The 20191-nt window shown below is 46.3% G+C and overlaps 1 protein-coding gene across 3 annotated transcripts; it reads right to left on the reverse strand.

Moving 5' to 3' along the window:
* Positions 1 to 2086: 2086 nt before the first annotated feature.
* LOC308579042 (glutamine synthetase-like) lies at positions 2087 to 19971 on the reverse strand. Of its 3 annotated transcripts, none has more exons than XM_081179820.1 (7): positions 19814 to 19971; positions 10203 to 10377; positions 7831 to 7992; positions 7563 to 7709; positions 5033 to 5160; positions 4551 to 4750; positions 2087 to 2918 (listed from the first exon to the last, which is right to left on the reverse strand). In XM_081179820.1, the coding sequence occupies exons 2-7, from the start codon at positions 10366 to 10368 to the stop codon at positions 2567 to 2569; spliced, it is 1155 nt and encodes a 384-aa protein (XP_081035946.1). In that variant the 5' UTR covers positions 10369 to 10377; positions 19814 to 19971; the 3' UTR covers positions 2087 to 2566. The 3 variants fall into 3 exon arrangements, with proteins under 3 accessions (XP_081035946.1, XP_081035945.1, XP_081035947.1); XM_081179819.1 differs by lacking the exon at positions 19814 to 19971 and adding an exon at positions 16710 to 16865; XM_081179821.1 differs by lacking the exon at positions 19814 to 19971 and adding an exon at positions 14036 to 14129.
* Between the last annotated feature and the right edge of the window lie 220 nt (positions 19972 to 20191).

The following is a 20191-nucleotide window of genomic DNA, read 5'->3' on the forward strand; positions in this document are numbered from 1 at the left end:
CATGCTTACTCCTGACAGGTCTCTTCAATGTCTGGTTATGGTGTTCTAAAGGTGTCTCTGAATGTGGTGGATATCCAGAGGTGATAGAACAGGTTGCACTCCTTCAAGGTGCAGGAATGTCATTTATATATGATTTCCTAGGTAGAAAGATATTGCTAGGGACTGCTTACTCCACTCGCTAACGCTGCTTACTTTCTAAATTGCTCTGTGTAGCTTCCCTCTTCAACATCTCTGCAGGCTTGTTTAATGGAGCTCTTCACACAACAGCTTGCTAAACTGCTGTGTGACGCACCTGCTCTGTTAAATCTCACTGTTAGGTGCCTCCCTCACTCTGTTAAACGGCTTGCCTGGGTCTGCCTGCCATTCCTTATGCTGCAGTTGGTACGGCCACACTACCTAGTGGTGGCCACACTGCAGAGCGTGACAACAGCCGTACTTCTTTGTATATAGGAAGATATACACAGCAGTTCCCAAACTATCCTAATGAACTGTGGACCACTTGGAAATTGCCACGTGTCTTGGTGGACCAACACACTTTTGACTGCTGTGCCGAAAACCACATGCCTCAGCCTGGGCTGTTGAGAGGTGCCCTAGTCCCTGGTACATTTGGAAGAGACAAATGAGTCAACTTCACCTGCAAATGTAATATGAGTATCAGAGTCCCCTGGGCAGGGCTTTGTTAAACCTGTTTGTTAATCTGGCCCTGATCAAAAGAGCTTCATATCTCTGCCACCAGGGAGGGAAAGGAGGTCTCAGGCCAAGTAAACACATTCTCTCTTGTTCTGCAACTTTTCCAAGTGTGAGCTGGATGAAGTTCATGGACCACAGTTGGAGTGCTTCTAAACTAGCCCACCAAAAGGGAGCATTCTGGCACATGGCTTATTCTGTGTAGTGCTAGTTTTCTGACGAAGGGAGATTTTTAAAAAGGCAGCAGGGAAAATTCAGGGCTGGCTCAAGCCATTATTCTAGGTGTTCTCTTGGCACAATAACCTATTATTTGGATTTTTAAAAAGTGTTTCTGAGGATGCAAAGGGTTAGACCTGGGGGCACAATGCAGCCTGCAGGTCTTTCCATCTGGCTTTTGGAACTTTTTTAAGGCCACACCCCTTGCTCAGCCATGATTTACACATTCCTTGATTGCTTTTGCCCTGCTGGAATATGTCCTTAGACTCCTTAACTGCCCTCTTTTGCTTCTCTTTCTGCCCAACACTGGCATATGGCCCCATGGAAGACCCAGAAGGGAATGTGGCCCTTAAAGGTGGAAAAAAAGTTCTCCACTCCTGCAATAAAAGTGTAGTAATTCCAACCGACAGTACAGCTGCTGGACCCAAGGAAATCCTGACACACAGCCACAAACACCACCACCCCCCACACAATTTTTGTTGGCAGGTATCAGGACCAAATGTTAATCTTATTACATGTGGTAGGAATCCAGCTGTTTTGAATTCAAGCCAGGCTGCCAATGTAAAAAACTGGTTATGTGCTGCAACAGTAATGTCAGGTGATTGCAGGTGGGTAGCTGCACCCACAGGGACCTTGCTGGCCTACATCCGGTCCCCTGCCCATGGGCTGACAGGACAGGTGGTGGAGTTTCCTTACAAGGTTTGCAAGTCTTTCTGAAAACTCAGCACTGCCCTCTCACTTCCTTGGCAAACTCCCATCAGGTGCCAGCAGGGTTTTCAGTTATTCCCTTTCCCCCAATTCTCTAACACCCTTTGTTCTATGAGGGCTTAATGCCATAGCACAGCACTGCAGGAGTCTGCTTGATCTAGAGGGTTGGACTAGGACCTGGGAGATCTGGGTTCAACTCTTCCCACTTGGTCATGAAGTTCATTGAGTGACCTGGGCAAATCACAGCCAATAATAAAATATTAACAATATTATTGTCCTCCACCCGCACAAGTAGCAGGCACGATCAGGTTTTAAGGACACATTCCAGCCTGGCAAATGTACTCAGGGTACAAAGCAGAGCCAGGGAATGGTATGGCTTTTGGAGATCGCACCTCTGCAATCGTGGGGCATGTTGTTCTAAACGATTTGCCTCAATGATGCACAAACCAAATGAACACTGGGGCCAACAGCAGCCAAGATCTTGCACTTTATTATTTCATTGTAGTGGAGACAGAAAAAGGGTGGGAGGAGTGTACAAATTTATACAAAACTTGATCTTCCCACTTACAAAGTCAACTTAAACAAAGAAACAAGCCCAACCATAAAGCAAGGTTGGGGAACATGCAGGCCCTTCAGATACCACTAGACTACAATTCCCATCATCCAGGAGTGCTGGCCCTGCTGGTGGGAACGAGAGTCCAACAACCACTGGAGGGCCACAAGTTCTCCCCACCCGTACTTCAAAAGCCCACATTGTGATCTAAAAAACAACAACAACCAGGGAACTCGTTAAGCCCACTAGGAAAATAATTTTTCTCTCCTAAAAATATATATGTATACATATAGAAATATGTTCTGTAAGTCAACATGTCACGATGCGAGGAGTTCCAAAGATGTCAGCCATTTACTAACTGCTACGGGACAACACTTTAGGGAGTGAGGGGGCCATGGGGGCTTAGTTTTCGTCGGCCGCCTTCTGCAACCGTTCCTCATTGCTATAAGCCTCGGGCTCGTCCCCGGTCTCATTGAGGAGGACAGTTCTCACAATGGCCTCTGTAACGGCATATGGGTCGCAGTTGGCAGAGGGGCGGCGGTCCTCAAAGTACCCGCAGCCATCCTGCCCAACTTGGCGGGGGATCCTGATGCTGGCCCCACGGTTGGCAATGCCGGCCGAGAACTCGAAGATGTTGGAGGTCTCATGTTGGCCCGTCAGCCTCCGGGAGTTGTCCTGGCCCCCGCGAGGGTCATACATGCGGATGTGGTACTTGTGGCGTTTGCTCAGCTTGTCTATGGCAGCTTCAATGAACCTGAAGAGGAGAGGCAGAAAAAAATACGTGTTAAGGAACTGCAGGCACACCAGGGAAAAATAAGCAAAAAGTATTGGGAGCGACTGCGATGGCAGGGCAGAGACAGTGCGTTTCTGGAGAGCAGGACAATCACAGACTCCAGTGTCAGATGGAGCACATTAGAAAAGCAAGACAGAGTATTTACGTTCAGGAAAACTTCTGGAAATTACAGCACAGACGGCATCACACTCTCCTCTGCAAATGTCAAAAATGGTGTGTGTGTGTGTGTGTGTGTGTGTGTGAGCGAGAGAGAGAGAGAGAGAGAGAGAGAGAGATTTTGAATACAGTGGTACCTCGGGTTACAGATGCTTCAGGTTACAGACTCCGCTAACCCAGAAATAGTACCTCGGGTTAAGAACTTTGCTTCAGGATGAGAACAGAAATCTTGGCAGCGTGGCGGCAGCAGGAGGCCCCATTAGGTTAAGAACAGTTTCAGGTTAAGAATGGACCTCCGGAACGAATTAACTTCTTAACCTGGGGTACCACTGTATATAACTTTAAGATGGGAATATGTTGGTAGAAGATTTCTGGAAACCTATTCTGACAGTGACCATAAATTTTACAAAAGCAAACCACTGATCACTGTCCAAAATTAGTGCTTCTGAATATTTTTGATTGTACAAATGGTAGATATTGTCAAAAGAATTGATACTATGTATGACCTTGGTAACTTGAATTGTAATTGGAACTCAACAGAAATCTTTTATTATATTAATTTATGTATTTCCCCTGAAAGGGACAGCCCCAAATCTTACACTGGAAGCTTGGCGGCACTCCCTCTGTAATATAGTTTTAATGGGGAAAATTAAACATGATTTGAGGAGCAGGAGCCTCCAGACACTTTTTGCACAATTTGGCATTTGTTCATTATATAGGCGCAAGCGGAAGCACCTCCTCCAAGGCAGCCCTTGCTACACGCCTGGCAAATACAGAAGCACACCTGACAGTCAAATAATCAGAGGTGGCTTGTACAGTCTTGCCACCCGAGGCAAAATGGGAAAGCACCACCTCCTGGGCACTCCCACTAGCCCCCCCACCACTTCAGCCATACTCCAGAATGCCCCCCACCCCCTGCTTGCCAAGAGGCCTGGCATTCTGCATGGCGTCGCCATTCATCTTCTCTGCCCAAGTGGAGTGAGAGGACAGCAGCTGTGGAAACGATGGAGTGGGTGGGCTACAGCAAAAACACCAGGGTAATAATAATAATTTATTATTTATACCCCGCCCATCTATCTGGGCTTCCCCAGCCACTCTGGGCGGCTTCCAACAAAATATTAAAATACAGTAATGCATCAAACATTGAAAGCTTCCCTAAACAGGGCTGCCTTCAGATGTCTTCTAAAAGTCTGGTAGTTGTTGTTCTCTTTGACATCTGGTGGGAGGGCGTTCCACAGGGCGAGTGCCACCACCGAGAAGGCCCTCTGTCTGGTTCCCTGTAACTTGGCTTCTCGCAGTGAGGGAACCACCAGAAGGCAAACAACTTAAGCAAGCAAACGGAGACAACATTGCTGCAGTGTTTTGGGGAGGCTCCAGCTCCACCCACAGACCCTCAAATAATCCACTCAAGTTGTCTAGACGGGAAAATCCACTCACTTGATACCCCCTTTCTGCCTTGTTTCTTTCGTGCTGACATTGGTGTGGCACCCAGCGCCGTTCCAGTTGCCGGTTATTGGTTTTGGATCCAAAGTGGCAATGACCCCAAAGTCTTCACAGACCCGATGCAAAATGTATCTCGCCATCCACAGGTGGTCACCCATCTCAATACCTTCGCAAGGCCCCACCTGGAATTCCCACTGCAGGTAGAAAGAGATGCTATTAGTGCAAAAAGAAACAGGTTCCTAACCTTCAAGGTTGACAAACACACTCTGCCAGGTGGCCCTAAAAGAAAAGAGGGCTGGAGCAGGTGGCAGATCAAAATAAGAGCAATAAGGGGAAGCAATAAGCTGTAGTAAGACCCAGCAACTGGAATGCCACATCTTCCTGTCTCACCCAGCCCCACCTGGAGATGCCATTGGGGTTGAACCTGGGACTCCTGCATGCAAAACGGATGCCCCATAGGTCCTCTTTATACATACCTGAGAAGGCATGACTTCAGCATTGGTGCCACAGATCTCCACACCAGCATAAATGCAGGCCCTGTAATGGGTCTCCACTATGTCACGCCCGTACACCTTGTCGGCCCCAACGCCACAATAATAAGGTCCTAGGAAAGAAAAAGCACATGACACACACAATTAGCATGCTGCTTTGTTATGAGATATGTGCATATCCAACAGGAGGTGCCATCTTAGGAAAGAACTGCATAAGAAACAAAGACAGAGAGACAAGGACAAGGGAATGTCTCCGCTAAGTTGGAAAAACCACCATTGGGATCTATCTCCTCTTCCTTACACACAGTCTTCACCTGTTAAAATGTTAGGTCCATCCTTTGCTTTTTAAAAAGAAAAAGAAAAAAGGTGCCAGTACTCAACATGAATTTGTTATAGAAAGTGCTGTATTGAGTACCCTTGAGTACCTCCAGAAAAAAAGCATTGGGTCCCAGCACTTGCCAAGATTTATTTATGACATAGCAAGTAACACCTCCAGACTTTACCTCTGTTTATAGCTGTGGCCCTTTTGATTTTTTGGACTACAACTCCCATCATTCCTGACCATTGGCCAAGCTGGCCAGGGCTGGTGGAAGAAAGTGTTTGACAATATATGGAGGGCCAGAGGGGCCCCGCCACTTATCTCTATATAATAAAAACGTAAGATTCCCCCATTGGAAGATTTGAGGCACTGTGTCGCAATCTGGATTTGCGTGGAGTCAGGGCAGGAGAGTGGAGCAAAAGCGAAGGCAGGCTACAACAGCACAGCAGTGGCCAAGGCATGGGAGAAAGGGAGGTGCACTGAGAAGGGCGAAAGGAGTCAGAGAAAAATGTTGAGGGGGCTGGCTGAGAGCAGGCTTAAGTTGGTAGGGCAGTGCCGTACTTGCCCTAACAAAGCAGCCTCCACTGATTGCCCCAGTTCAGAGACTTGCTTGCAAGGCGCATGGCAAGGGCAGAGCACTCTTTGCTGAAAGGGCCTGGCATGCACCTTTCAGTAATCCCTCACACGGAGGAGGATTTCGCAACCAAACCGGTTAGCGAGTGGAAACTTTTGTGCAATGCCCGGTCAGGCAAGCAACGTCAGGGAGGGAAAGGTCAGATGATTTGCAAGATACACAATGCACAGATGGCAACTGCAAGGCAGCATGCATATCTGTTTGTGTGTGTGTGCTTATGTATGTATGTGTATTGCTTGCATCAGCAAGACGCTACTTGATCACATGAGCATTCTGAGGCCCTTATCTGTGACTCAGCAGTAGGGACCCATCAATTCATAGCAGAGTTGGGGAACATTTCTTAGACAACGCCCACATTCCCTCCTGAAGGAACCTTCTGGGAGCCACCTGCCAGGGGCAGGAGCAGCCAGAAGTGGGTGAAGCAACAAGTGTTAACTGACTCACATCTCTTCCATCATCCATCCTGGCAAACAGAAAACCAGGGAGAGGCCTGGACAGTGCATCTGGTCCCACAGGGAAGGAACATAGAAACGTGGGAAGCTGCCTCGTACAGGTTAGATCTTTGGTCCATCTAGCTTATTATTGTCTGCAGTGACTGCAAGAGGCTCTCCAGGTTTTGAGTCAGGGACGGTTTCCACCCCTACCTGTAAATGCCAGGGACTGAACCCGAAACCTTCTGCATGCAAAGGAGATGAACTACCACCAATGTTTTTCATCTCCGAGTTATATAGGATCTTGGCAGGCAACCATCTTGCTTGTGGCATAACAAACATCTACCAAAACCTTTAGGGGAAAGGGGACTATTTGTGAATTCTCCTGCTAGCAACAGGCAGAGGTTCAAAGACTGATCTCCCCTGCCCCCCGTCAGAAAAACCCACCCTTGCTGCAATGGCATTTTCACCAAGCTTGGCAAAGCAACATCTTTTGTCTGTTGCTCTGCCACTTCCTTTCCCCCTCCTCAACATACTACGTATTTTTCGCTCTATAAGATGCACCTAGTTTTTGGAGGAGGAAAACAAGGAAAAAAATATTCTGGATCCCAGAAGCCAGAACAGCAAGAGGGATCGCGGAAGCAGCGATCCCTCTTCCTGTTCTGGCTTCTGGGATAGCTGCGCAGCCTGCATTCACTCCATAAGATGCACACACATTTCCCCTTACTTTTTAGGAGGGAAAAAGTGAGTCTTATAGAGCAAAAAAATACGGTAATTAAATTAGGCCAAGAAGCACATGAAAGGTTCTTTTTCCTCCTCCCTCCCCATCCCTTTTTACTTTTGTGTCATGCCTTTTAGATAGTTAAACCTGAAGGCAGGAAGGGTGACATGAAATCTGGAAGCCTTATTTGACTGAAGAGCAGGTCAGCAGTGCTTCAGATAAATTAATCAATCAATCAAGTAGTCCAAGGGCAATTACAGGATGCCGCTCATTCTTGCAGTATATATGTAATATATCATTAAAGCAAAAGAGTCTCGCGGTATGTCTGATATGGTGCCAGCCAGAAGTCACGTCCTCGCATACCCCTAGCTGCATCCATCCATTTCAGCTGAAAGCCTTATTCTTCTTACCTTGTGGGCCTGGAAAACCATTCTTGGGCCAGCCGTATGGGTGCCCATCGACACCCAGCAAAGTGTATTCTTGCTCCATCCCAAACCAAGGCTGACTCTCTTTGACCATGTCCATGATTACCTTGCATCTGCTCCTCAGATTGGTTTCTGCAAGGAAGAAAAGTTATGTCAACACGCCATTTTGCTTCAAGCCCAAGGTTTGCAGGTGTGCAAAGGCTTTTATTGGTTGTTCAACTTCGAGGGCATGGGACACTGAATAAGACCTCACCTGCCCGCTTCCGGTTGTATTTCAGAACCTCACATAAGACAAGCTTGTTGGGGTCAAGGGTAAAAGGGTCTCTGAATATCTTAACGGGGATCAAGAACATGTCGCTGTTGGAGCCTTCAGACTGGCCTGTGCTGGATCCGTCGAAGTTCCATTCTGGGAGATCTGCAGGAGGGATTGAAATAAAGGTGTTTTAGGTATCACTCCACTGAATCCAGACCTATTAGAGGCTGGCATCTGCTTTACATGCAGAAGAACCCAGGTTCAATCCCTGGCATCTCCAGGTAGGACAAGGGGAGACACCCTGCTTTCGCCCCAGGTGTGGAAATATCCTGGAGAGTCACTTCCAGTGAGCAGCAATAATACTCAGCTACATGAACCCATAGACCAGGCATGATCAAACTTGGCCCTCCAGATGTTTTGGGACTACAACTCCCATCATCCCTAGCTAACAGGACCAGTGGTCAGGGATGATGGGAGTTTTAGTCCCAAAACATCTGGAGGGCCGAATTTGCCTATGCCTGCCGTAGACAGATCCTGCATTTATTTATTTATTTAACTAACTAGCTAACCAACTAACTTATTAAATAATCAACTCCTTGGAGTGGGCAGTTTATATATACATAAAACTAAAACCCCTAAGCGGTTTGCACAGAACAAAAAGAAAATACACTTAAGAGAATAAAAAAAGATTAAAAACAGAAAAACCGTTTTCCAACAGAAAAGCAGAAACATTTATCACAATATAAATAAAACCAGTAGTTGTTTTTGTTTGTAAACACATTTATGCTTAATAATAAATTTAGATGTCTGGGGAGCCTGTCCTAAGCAAGCTGACCAGTTTTTAGTAGGTTCCAAGAACAACACATTAAAGGCACCCTGTTCCAGAGAGAAGGTGCTGCTGCACTACAAGATGCAACACATTGCCAGCGCACAGCAAACAGTATGTGGCATTAGGTGGTATAAGGCAGCTTTTTAGGTTCAGTTCAGACCATCGGCTGGGAAAACTGGACCTGGTCAGCAAGACAGATCCTTATCTCCCCTACCTGCTATGGTCCAAATCTGACAGCACAGCACAGGTCACTTTGCAAGGGGCCTGTAAAGAGCCCTGCATTGCACTCTGGAGCCCTGAAAAACCAGCTGATCATCTGGTCTTCTAAGCATCATGCTTAGGAAGGGGCTTGAAAAGACCCACACACTGTGACCTGAAGTCCCAATGATCAACAGTTCAGCGGCACTTTAGATGCCCATTTTGGGCCAACTCAGCTGCCTTTCCACACCTCAGGCATCAGAGGGAAGGTTGAACATCTGTCTTGCACATAGAAGGCCCCAGGTTCCAGTCCTGGGATGTCTAGGAAGAGTTGGGAATGTTCTGGAGAGCTGCTGCAAATCAGTGTAAAAAAACAACAACTGAACTACATTGACCAGTGCCTTGATACACTACAAGTAAATCTCATATGTTCCTGTGACGTTAGGTGGATGAGACCTGGCCAAATATGTGAGGACTGGTACAGCTCATTAAGCCTGCAGTCTAGAGGTTCCTCACACGATTGAATGAATGGGTTATTCACCTTGGGGTGACATTTCCCTGTAAAAAAGCCTAACAGACAACTCCCCTTAAGATGCACAAGAGGGCATCAAAAGGAACCCAGCCCTGCTTCTTCCACTCCCTGTAATCAAAGCCTGGCAGGTTCATTCATGTCTCTGTCACTGAGGATTTGCATAGGCCAAGTGGCATCCACATTAACTGCAGCCCAGCCTGCAGTTGAGAATCCCCAAAAGGAAGTAAAAAGTCGCTTCCAATTACATTGGCAAACATTTCAGGAAGCAAAAGTAGAAAATAAAAATAATAATTAAGCCAGGTGTCTGGGGACCTGCCTGTTTAAAAAGGATTCTGCAAGTTTCTAGCTCCTAAGACTAGATTGCTACCTGGGTGTGACTATGCTGGGAGTCGACAGATCCAAAGCTGGACTGTAAACAAGTAGAGAGAACAGAGGAAGTCACACCGCACAAGGTGTTGGAATGACTTTTAACCACAAGCAGAGCCACCGAAGAGAGCAGGAATAAGGGAACCTCAGGCCCAGAGGTTGAATGTGGCTCTCAAAGCCTTTCTAGCTGGCCCTCGGGACTCTCCAAACCACACCTCCTACTGGCTGCTTTGCACCATTCCCTGAGTGTTTTTGCCTGGGTGGGATGCGTCCTTGCCCTTTGCTGTGCAGAAACTAGCCTGCACTACAGAGGTGATATGTGACACCCAAAGCTCTGCCCGCTTTTGCCCCTGGCTCCTCCTGCCACTTGCATGTGGCCCATAGCCTGAAAGAAAAGGTTCCTTACCCCTGCAAGAGAGGATGAGGGCAACCGCTGCCCAGCCTTACCTTCAATGGTCTTTGGTTCCTGACTCAGTGTTCTGGTTTTACAGCGAAGGCCTTCGCCAGTTCCATCGATCCAGATGTATGTGACCAGCACCTTGTCTCCCAGGGGCAGCTTCATGTACTGGTCCCTGACCACCTTGTTCAGCTTGGAACTGTGTGACACAGACATGGTGGCAACCTAGGGAGGAGAGGAAGGAAGACGTTTTAGATCCCCTTCAAATTCTGGGTGGGAGTTTCAAAGCTCATCTGCTGGGGTAAATGACCAAACCTTCCTTGCGCTGCTAGGTGAACAAAGCGATAATAAGGCTTGCTTATAGTGGACAATATTGAGCTAGATGGACAACGGTCTGTATAAGGCAGCTCCCTGTATTCCTAGGCAAATGAAAGCACCACCAAACTTGCACAACTGGTCTCTTCCCCTCAACATCTCTTTTCCCAGCCTCACTCCCATTAAGCAGTTAGAACCTCAGCAGCTGTCCCTGAAAGAGGTGAAGGAGCTAGAAGCTTTGGAGGAGCATGATTGGATTAACCACATGGCCAGGCATAAGAGTGTGGCTGCAGGGGCTCAGATCAGAGGTGGAATGAATAGGATTGTTATCTCAAACATCTCACAGCTGAGAAGGAGTTATCTGCTGTGAATCAACCCCACCCCTACTAGCTAGCCTGCTCTAGGGCAATGCAATATTGATTTGTGGGCAGTGGGGGACAATGAAAGAGATATCACACAGGTCCATTTTTACAGTGGTTGAAGATTGGGTTAATACAAACTGGTAACTTTTGGAAGAATTATATAACAGACTCTTCCTGGGAGGTGCCCCCGTCTCTTTCCTCCTCCCCCACCCAAAAAACCTTCCCCATTTACTCATGAAATTCCACATAGTGCTAATAAGCAGTAATATCCAAAAGATTCCACAACTGCACTCTGCATGCACACAGAATTTTAATTTTTAAAATTAAACAGTGGAAGTATCTCTGACCCTCCAGATCTTGGGTGCCAAATCCCACCAGTGGCTCACTCAGCATGAACAATAGTGAGGGACAATGTGAGTTGCTGTCCAACAACCTATGGAGGGCTACATGTTCCTTCCATCTCTGGATAAGGGTACAAATTGGCACCTGGAGTTTGGGAAGAGGAGGGAAGCTGATGCCGGTGCATTAAAATGGATAAAGAGCTTGATCAAAACAAGAAATAGGTCTGCATCCCTGCACTAAACCGCACTGAGGGAAGGTGGCAGTTATGCTTGTTAAAGTATTGGTTAGGCTTCCTAAACAAGTTTTCAGCCTAAAGCTTTCTCTCTTTGAGCGTCAGTAGAGATCCAGCTAGCAAAGTATCAGGGGAGAAACAGGAACTTTCCAACCGCCACTAAGCTAACACCCAGCAAGGAAGTGGGAAAACAAACACTGGAATTTGTAGGCCAATTCAACGCTGGAGGAAGAAGCAGAGCCCACCTTAAGGTGACACTAGGCAAATATCTTTCTTTTTTTCGATCTAAATTTTTTTTGATGTTTTAAAAATTTACAGACATACAACTGACAAAAAGACAAATCACATACATTTCTAATACTGTACAAATATCTGGCTTCCCTCCCCTCCCCTTTGTGGTTTCTTTTTAGTTTTACTTTTTATACTGCATTTTCCACATTAAAGGTAAAGGGACCCCTGACCATTAGGTCCAGTCATGACCAACTCTGGGGTTGTGGCGCTCATCTTGCTTTATTGGCCAAGGGAGCCGGCGTACAGCTTCCGGGTCATGTGGCCAGCGTGACTAAGCCGCTTCTGGCGAACCAGAACAGCGCACAAAAACGCCATTTACCTTCCCGCCAGAGCAGTACCTATTTATCTACTTGCACTTTGACGTGCTTTTGAACTGCTAGGTTGGAAGGAGCAGGGACCGAGCAATGGGAGCTCACCCCATCGCAGGGATTTGAACCGCTGACCTTCTGATCGGCAAGCCTTAAGCTCTGTGGTTTAGACCACAGCGCTACCCGCGTCCCTATTTTCCACATTACTCCATCTTTAAATTATTCTTTAGTTTCTCTTAGTAATATGTTTAACTTGTTTTACATTAACCCTGTTAATGAACTTATTTGCATTCATGAATTTTTCCAATATTCCACAATTCCCCCCCCCCAATCTTTAATAACTTCCCCCCTTGGTTTCTTATTACACCTAACCCTTGCCATTTAAGCACAATCCATTAATTTAATTAGCCACTCTTCCTTGGTTGCTACTACATCTTCTTTTCACCTCTGGACGAAATATATATCTTAGGGCCAACTGAACTTATGTTGCAAAGCAGGCAAAGAACATTTTGAGACTAAAAGAAAGATTCTTCAGTTTAAATGTTAAGAGAACGGATGGTGGAAATGACTGGCAGAATCCGAGATCAGGGAGAAGAGTTGGTGGAAGAAGATTGGAGGAAATTTAAAACTTATTTGCAGAAGTACTGTAAAATTTTTGAATGCTGATGACATTGAAATGAATTGCAGGGGCTCTAGCAACAAGGTAAAATGTAAGATTGGATTAATAATAAATAAACTAACAGGACACAAATTTGCTGAATTAATTATTAAAAGGGATCCAAGAACGGGAGACGTGAGGAAGTCAGGAAAATAAGTTAACTAAAGATGAAATTAAGAAAGAGGGAATTTTTGTTTTTTTCCTATATGTGTTTTTCTCTTCTTTTCTTTTTTCGTGTTTAAAGTGTGTATTTTTGTATTCTGTAACTTTGTATTTTCTCTGTCTTTGTATTTTTCTGAACTTTTTTATTGTTAAAACTTAATAAAATATTGATTAAAAAAATAAATGTTAAGAGAACGGAGGTGAAAGATGAAGATTTTTTTTTAGATGGCAAAAAAATTCATGCCCATTGACTTCTCTCCCTTGCCCCCACATCCATCCATTAAACAGAAATGATGGGGACTTTTAAGGCTGAAAATTTGAATGGGGAAGCTATGCCCCCCCCCTTGTTGCCCCTCCAACTCCCACCAGCACTGGCCAAAATGGCCAATGGTCAGGGGGTGAAGAGAGCTGTCATCCAACTACATCTGGGATGCCACATTCCTGATGTAAATAATTTAGGACTCTTGTTACCTTAAAAACCAACTGCACCCCCCACAGACTAAAACCAGTGCCTTAAGGTCAGCCTTTGAGGCTTTCTGCACTTTGCACAATCATTCCAGGGCCTTGAGGCAGATAAGCAGTACAGTGGTACCTCAGTTTAAGTACATAATTCGTTCCGGAGGTCCGTACTTAACCTGAAACTGTTCTTAACCTGAAGCACCACTTTAGCTAATGGGGCATTCTGCTGCTGCCGCGCCGCTGGAGCACAATTTCTGTTCTCATCCTGAAGCAAAGTTCTTAACCTGAGGTAATATTTCTGGGTTAGCGGAGTCTGTAACCTGAAGCGTATGTAACCTGAGGCATATGTAACCCGAGGTACCACTGTACAGGTTACAGACGCTTCAGGTTACAGACTCTGCTAACCCAGAAATAATACCTTGGATTAAGAACTTTACCTCAGGATGAGAACAGAAATCGCGCTGCGGCGTGGCAGCAGCAGGAGGCCCCATTAGCTAAAGTGGTGACAGCAGAGGGAGACCCCATTAGCTAAAGTGGTACCTCAGGTTAAGAACAGTTTCAGATTAAGAACGGACCTCCAGAACAAATTAAGTTCTTAACCTGAGGTACCACTGTTGTGGAGGCTCCCTCTCTGGGTTTCTTCCAACACTCCAAGCAACAAAGCCATTTCCCTTCTACCATTCTGAGAAAATGTGAGAAAAGTAATAATGCAGGGGCTACAGGTCTCTTTTCCTTGAGGGGTCCCTTGCTTCACCTGTGCAGCAGAAAACAGCAAGACTTCTTTGCACTCCTTATGTGCCTCTGTGTAGCAGCTGCTGGAAGTCACAAGTGGGGAGAGTTGCTGTTGGGGCCTAATTGCAGGCTTCCTATTGGGGCATCTGAGAACAAGTAGCTGGACTAGATGGGCCTTTTGTTCAACCCAGCAGTCAGGCTCTTCTTGGCGATTAGCTATTTCAATTTATCTATCATTCACCCTGTTCTTGGGCAGCTTATACAAAGTTCTCAAAATATTTGTAATTACCGTATTTATGGCCATGTTTTAAAGTTGTTGGCTTTGGGGGGGGTGTGTGTGTGTGAGAGAGAGGCCTTCCTTTGCGACCGGATTACTGGATTGTTTTTGTTTCAATTTTTATTATGTACAGTATTTTGTGCTTTTTATATTGGAAATTTATGTTGTCAACTGTCCCGAAATCTACAGATATAGGACTGTATACAAAGCTAAATAAATAATTCATAACTAAATAATAGTAACAAAAGATTCTACACTTTAAAAATTAGAAGATGGTGTGGTATCGAAGTTTGTTGCGTCCATTCATTTCAACAAGTCAATTCTGAATTAAGATTGACATTTTATACAACCCACAATTACAAATATTACAAATATTACCGTATTTATGGCCATGTTTTAAAGTTGTTGGCTTTGTGGGGTGTGTGTGTGAGAGAGAGAGGCCTTCCTTTGCGACCCTATAAAAGGGGGATTACTGGATTGTTTTTGTTTCAATTTTTATTATGTACAGTATTTTGTGTTTTTTATATTACAAATTTATGTTGTCAACTGTCCCGAAATCTACAGATATAGGACTGTATACAAAGCTAAATAAATAAATCATAACTAAATAATAGTAACAAAAGATTCTACACTTTAAAAATTAGAAGATGGTGCGGTATCGAAGTTTGTTGCGTCCATTCATTTCAACAAGTCAATTCTGAATTAAGATTGACATTTTATACAACCCACAATATCATTTTCATGATGATGGTAGAATTGCTTACCACTCTCTCCAGGGAAATCAGGTGTTGATTAATTTTTACATATTTTCAAAACGGTATTTAAAGAGTAATTTATCTTTTGTATTCAATGGTTATTCATCCAGCTTTTCTCTTTCCTGGCACTTAAAACCTATTCATAGAGGCATTCAAATAGGCTAACAGTTTATGTTGATGACGTGGTGGAATTTAGTTTGTATAATTTTTTAAAAACACTCATTTAAGTGGTGATTTTATTCAACCATTGTTCTACATTAAGTTTTAAATATGCGTCAAATACAGATTCTGGTGCAACAGGACACCTTGACAGAAGACAGAGTGCACAGAAATACCGTTTACTTTCCCGCTGGAGCGGTACCTATTTATCTACTTGCACTTTTTGGTGTGCTTTTGAACTGCTAGGTTGGCAGGAGCTGGGACCGCAAGCCCCAGAGGCTCAGTGGTTTAAACCACAGTGCTACCCACGTCCCAGGTAGTATTTTAAAGAAACCACAAATAAATTTCTAATAACCCCCCCCCCTTTTTAATCAACATCCAGCCTGATAAAAGAGTCTTACTGAATTCAAAATCTCACTCACTGATGTTAGGATTAATTACATTAATTCATAGCTTTTCACAAGATGCCTGAGTGACTTACAAAACATGTCTCCTCCAACCTCTCACTACCAAGGAAATATAACAAGCAAATAGAAAAGGAACCTACCCAAGGGACACTGACACAAAACCCCACACATAACACTGAGTGAAAGAATATAGGTTTTACCACCACCCCTCCTCTCCCCCCCCCACTTTTCTTCTCCAGCCTTATACTGCATATAACACTAATGTCTCTCCACAAATGTAATTGATCTGTAGCAAACAACTTGAAAAAAGACAATCCATGTACAGTACTTTTGTAAACTAATAAGATCTTTTTTTAATTTTAATTTTTTTTTAAAGCATGCCCCCTCCTGAAACCTGCTAAAGGGCCAATACAACTACTAATAACTCCAGCAAATGTAAAAACGTTAAATACGTTTTGAGTTTTTCACGGTCAGCTTCCTTTTGAGAAAGGCCCTAGGGCTGGTCAATCACCAGCCGGCAGCGCCACGCAGCGGCAGAAAATGCCGGCGCGATTTTCGCCTACATTCCCGAGAACTACAACTTCAAGCCCGAGAAGAACTTGGCTGGACACAAAAAGCAAAAGTCTTGTTGAACGGCAACCCCCCTGGGTGCTTTTACGCGGGGGCGCCCCAAGCGATTTCAGTGGGGGCTACTCGGAAGAAAGCAACTTGACGACCCCTAAACCGCGCCAAGAGCCCTCGTGGATCAGAAGTTGGGCGAAAACCGTGCATTTCCCCCCTAGGAAGTGGGGTCGAGCCCGGTGCGAGCGCGCGCGCGCGTAACCTCGACGCAGAGATGGGTAGGCGAGAAATAGAAGAAGCCCCTCTAAAAAGGAGAACCCCGGTCTCATCTCCTTTTCACCCCAATTAACCTCTCCATCCGGCGGAACGCGGCTCTGGGGCTGCGGCGCCCGCGAGGCTTTACTCGGAAACAATATACGGATTCACTTCGGGACTTGACTTCCGAGTCGCGGCGCTTTTCGCCCGCTTTCGGAAGGGGGTCGCGGGGAACGCGGCGGGAGCGCACGGGGACGCCTAGCCCGATGGCGGCGCACTTACCTCCGGCTGTGGGGGCGTCTCTGGCGCGCTCGGATGGTTTAAGAAGCGCGATCCCAACCCACAAGCTTTGCGGAGCAGCTGCACCTTTGCCGGCTCCTGCCGGCCTTTCTTATAGCCGCCCCCTGCGGACCAGAGGCCGGAGGCGGAGCGAGGGGCGGGGAAGAGGGCGGGCGCCCCCAAACCAGTGTGGGTGCGGCGCTGGAAATACTGTTTTCATGGGCGAAGGCTATCAGCCGCAAAGACGCAGGTTGGTTACTGCTAGTGTCGGAGCCTTTGTGCGCGCGCCTCAGTGCCAGTTGGTGGGAGTCGCCAGTGCTTTCTAATTATTATTATTATTAATATTTATTCGTTGCGTGTTATCGCTCGCTTTTCCTCCAAAGGACCTCAAGGTGGCGCACGTGATTTCCCCAATTGTCCCAACAAGCCTGTAAGGCAGTGACTGGCCCCAGTTTACCCTGTGAGCAGTGGCGTAGCGTTGGTTGTCAGCACCCAGGGCAAGGCAAGTAATTTGCGCCCCCTAACCTGTGGATTTGCGCCCCCTAACCCGTGGATTTTTGCCCCCTAACCCCCAGATGTTACGCCCGGTGCGGCCGCCCCCCCTGCACCCCCCACGCTACGCCACTGCCTGTGAGCCTCATTGAGGAGGGGAGTTTGAATCCTGGTCTCTTCCAAGTCCTCAAACAACAGGCAAAGGTACCGTATTTTTCGCTCTATAAGACGCACCAGACCACAAGACGCACCTAGTTTTTGGAGGAGGAAAACAAGAAAAAATATATTCTGAATCTCAGAAGCCAGAAGAGCAAGAGGGATCGCTGCGCAGCGAAAGCAGCAATCCCTCTTGCTGTTCTGGCTTCTGGGATAGCTGCGCAGCCTGAATTCGCTCCATAAGACGCACACACATTTCCCCTTACTTTTTAGGAGGGAAAAAGTGAGTCTTATAGAGCAAAAAATACGGTATATTTTTGGCCACTGTGAGAACAGGATGCTGCAAGAGTGAAGCCTTTTGCCTGATCCAGCCTGACTCTTCCCCCCAAGCTGTAACCAATGCTAGTCCTGCACAGAGTAGACCCACCGACTAACCTAGGTACATTGATTTCAATAGGCTGACTGAGTAGAACTTAGTTGGATACAGCCATATGTTTTTAAACAAATCCTTAGGACAGTGAGGGGAAAATATATTGTAGGGTTGGAAAAGATTCAGGAAATGAGCAGCCGAAATGAAGAAAGGCCACAGCGTTTGAGCCCTTTTAGTTTAGAGATAGGGCAAGAAAGAGTTAGACATTATAGGAGTCTGCGAAGTAATCCATGGCAGTGGTTGCTGATTGGTGGTCCGTGGATCCCAGAGGGTCTGCATAATCCACCCAGGGGTTCCATTCACGTAGCAAAAACTACCATAGAGATAATCAAAATTTCCAAATGTAGAGGGTCCATGGTTTGGCTTTTGAAAAACAGAGGGTTCACAGTACTTAGCTAATTGGGAAGCACTGATATACGGCATGGAGAGAATAGGTAAAGGTAAAGGGACCCCTGACCATTAGGTCCAGTCGTGACCGACTCTGGGGTTGCGGCGCTCATCTCGCTTTATTGGCCGAGGGAGCCAGTGTACAGCTTCCGGGTCATGTGGCCAGCATGACAAAACCACTTCTAGCGACCCAGAGCAGCGCATGGAAATGCCGTTTACCTTCCTCCTGGAGCAGTACCTATTTATCTACTTGCACTGGCGTGCTTTCAAACTGCTAGGTTGGCAGGAGCTGGGACCGAGCAACAGGAGCTCACCCCGTCGTGGGGATTCGAACCGCCAACCTTCGGATCAGCAACTCCTAGGCTCTGTGGTTTAGACCACAGTGCCACTTGCATCCCGAGAGAGGGGATAGAGAAAAGTTTTTATGCCTCTCTCATAATAGTATGTGAACATCCAATGACATTGAGTGTTGGAAGACTCTTGCCCAAAGAGGAAAAAGTACTTTTTCATGTGGTGGCCACCAAACTTAGAGGGTTGGACATACTCATGGAGGACAGGTCTATATTCTAGCTTCACTGTCAGTAGCATTATACCTCCAAATACCAGTTTCTGGGGGTCACAGGTGGGCAGAATGCCGTTGAGCTTGCAGGCTTCCAATAGGCACCTGGTTGGCCACCATGATAACAGCACGCCAGACTAGATGGATCATTGGCCTGATCCACTAGGGCTCTTCTTATGTTCTTGTGACAAGAGAACAGAACCAAAATGAATAGAGGTGCTCATCCAAAATGAATATAAGGTACGAATCCTACTCTCCACCCCACCTGCACCCCAGTAAAAGATGAGCACCACAAATGGCATAAATCACCCTGCAGTGTGATCTAAGTTAAATACCAAAGTGGAATATATTAGTCTTGTGTCTAAATACTAAGTAAAGTTGGACTCTGGGGAGAGTGTACTGCAGATAGGAAGACCCCATGGAAAAGGCCTCTTCTTCTCTTCCACTGCCACCCTCTGCACCTCCTTCTGAAGATGTCTATAGAAAAGGGCCTTAGATGATGATGGCAGGGCCTAGGTAGCTTAATGAAAGAGCAGGTAAATAAGTTTGGCCACCTGACATCAAAGGCAAAAATCTCCCCCTCCCACAAAACACCGTAATGGTACCGAAGCCAATGGGCCATGGGCCAGAATTATCCACTCCACCTGAAAGTAGCTGGTTAGTTGAGGATGTGCTGAGGAGTGTACACACCTGACAAGCAGCATCAGCCAATCCTGACTCCCTGATGTGTGTGTACTTAGAGCAGAAATCATAGAATGGGCAACTTGTGGCCTGATGTCATGCAGCTGGTTGTGGTGAGGAGAATGGGGGAAAGGGGTGGCAGAAGGAGATAGGAGGGGGTGTCCTAGCTACTTCTGTTCTTGGCTCCACCCTGTTCTGTTTCTGGGTCCATGCACTTTGTGCTCTGGTTATGGCCTCCAAAGGAGTCTATAAGGGGAGTTTGGCCCTTATCAGAAAAAAAAAGGTTTCCCTCTCCTGACCTATAGGACACACAATTTCGGACACACACAAAAACCCAGCAGCTTCGATTGACAGTCTTCTACTGTAGGAACCAGTCCCCAGGGACTGCATTACTCTACTGACCTGATTTCATTGTGCCTGATGAAAGAGGTGGTTCCCTGCTTAACAAGTAAGTCAATCAACCAGGATTTGATCAGCTTCCCTCATGATGGCTGTTGGGTGGCACTAGGGTGCCCAGGTGAGTTTCCTTCTCCAGGTGTGTGGTTCAGGTGGAGACAGAGTGGGGGAAACTAGAGGGAGGAGGGCAGGAAAGCCATGATGTCATAAAAGGTTTGCTTCCTGGCTCTGGGGTCTAGAGGCAGCCTGGGAAGTAACAACCTGATCCCTTTAACAGCTGGAGCTGAGACACCAGGAGTAATAACGACCATAATAAATAAAAAGGTCTGGAGAACTAACGGGAGGCATGGTATGTTCTCTGCCACCACTGTCCAGGCCACTTCC

This window comes from Podarcis bocagei, assembly GCF_964188305.1.
Source record: "Podarcis bocagei genome assembly, chromosome: Z".
In the NCBI taxonomy this organism is placed as follows: domain Eukaryota; kingdom Metazoa; phylum Chordata; class Lepidosauria; order Squamata; family Lacertidae; genus Podarcis; species Podarcis bocagei.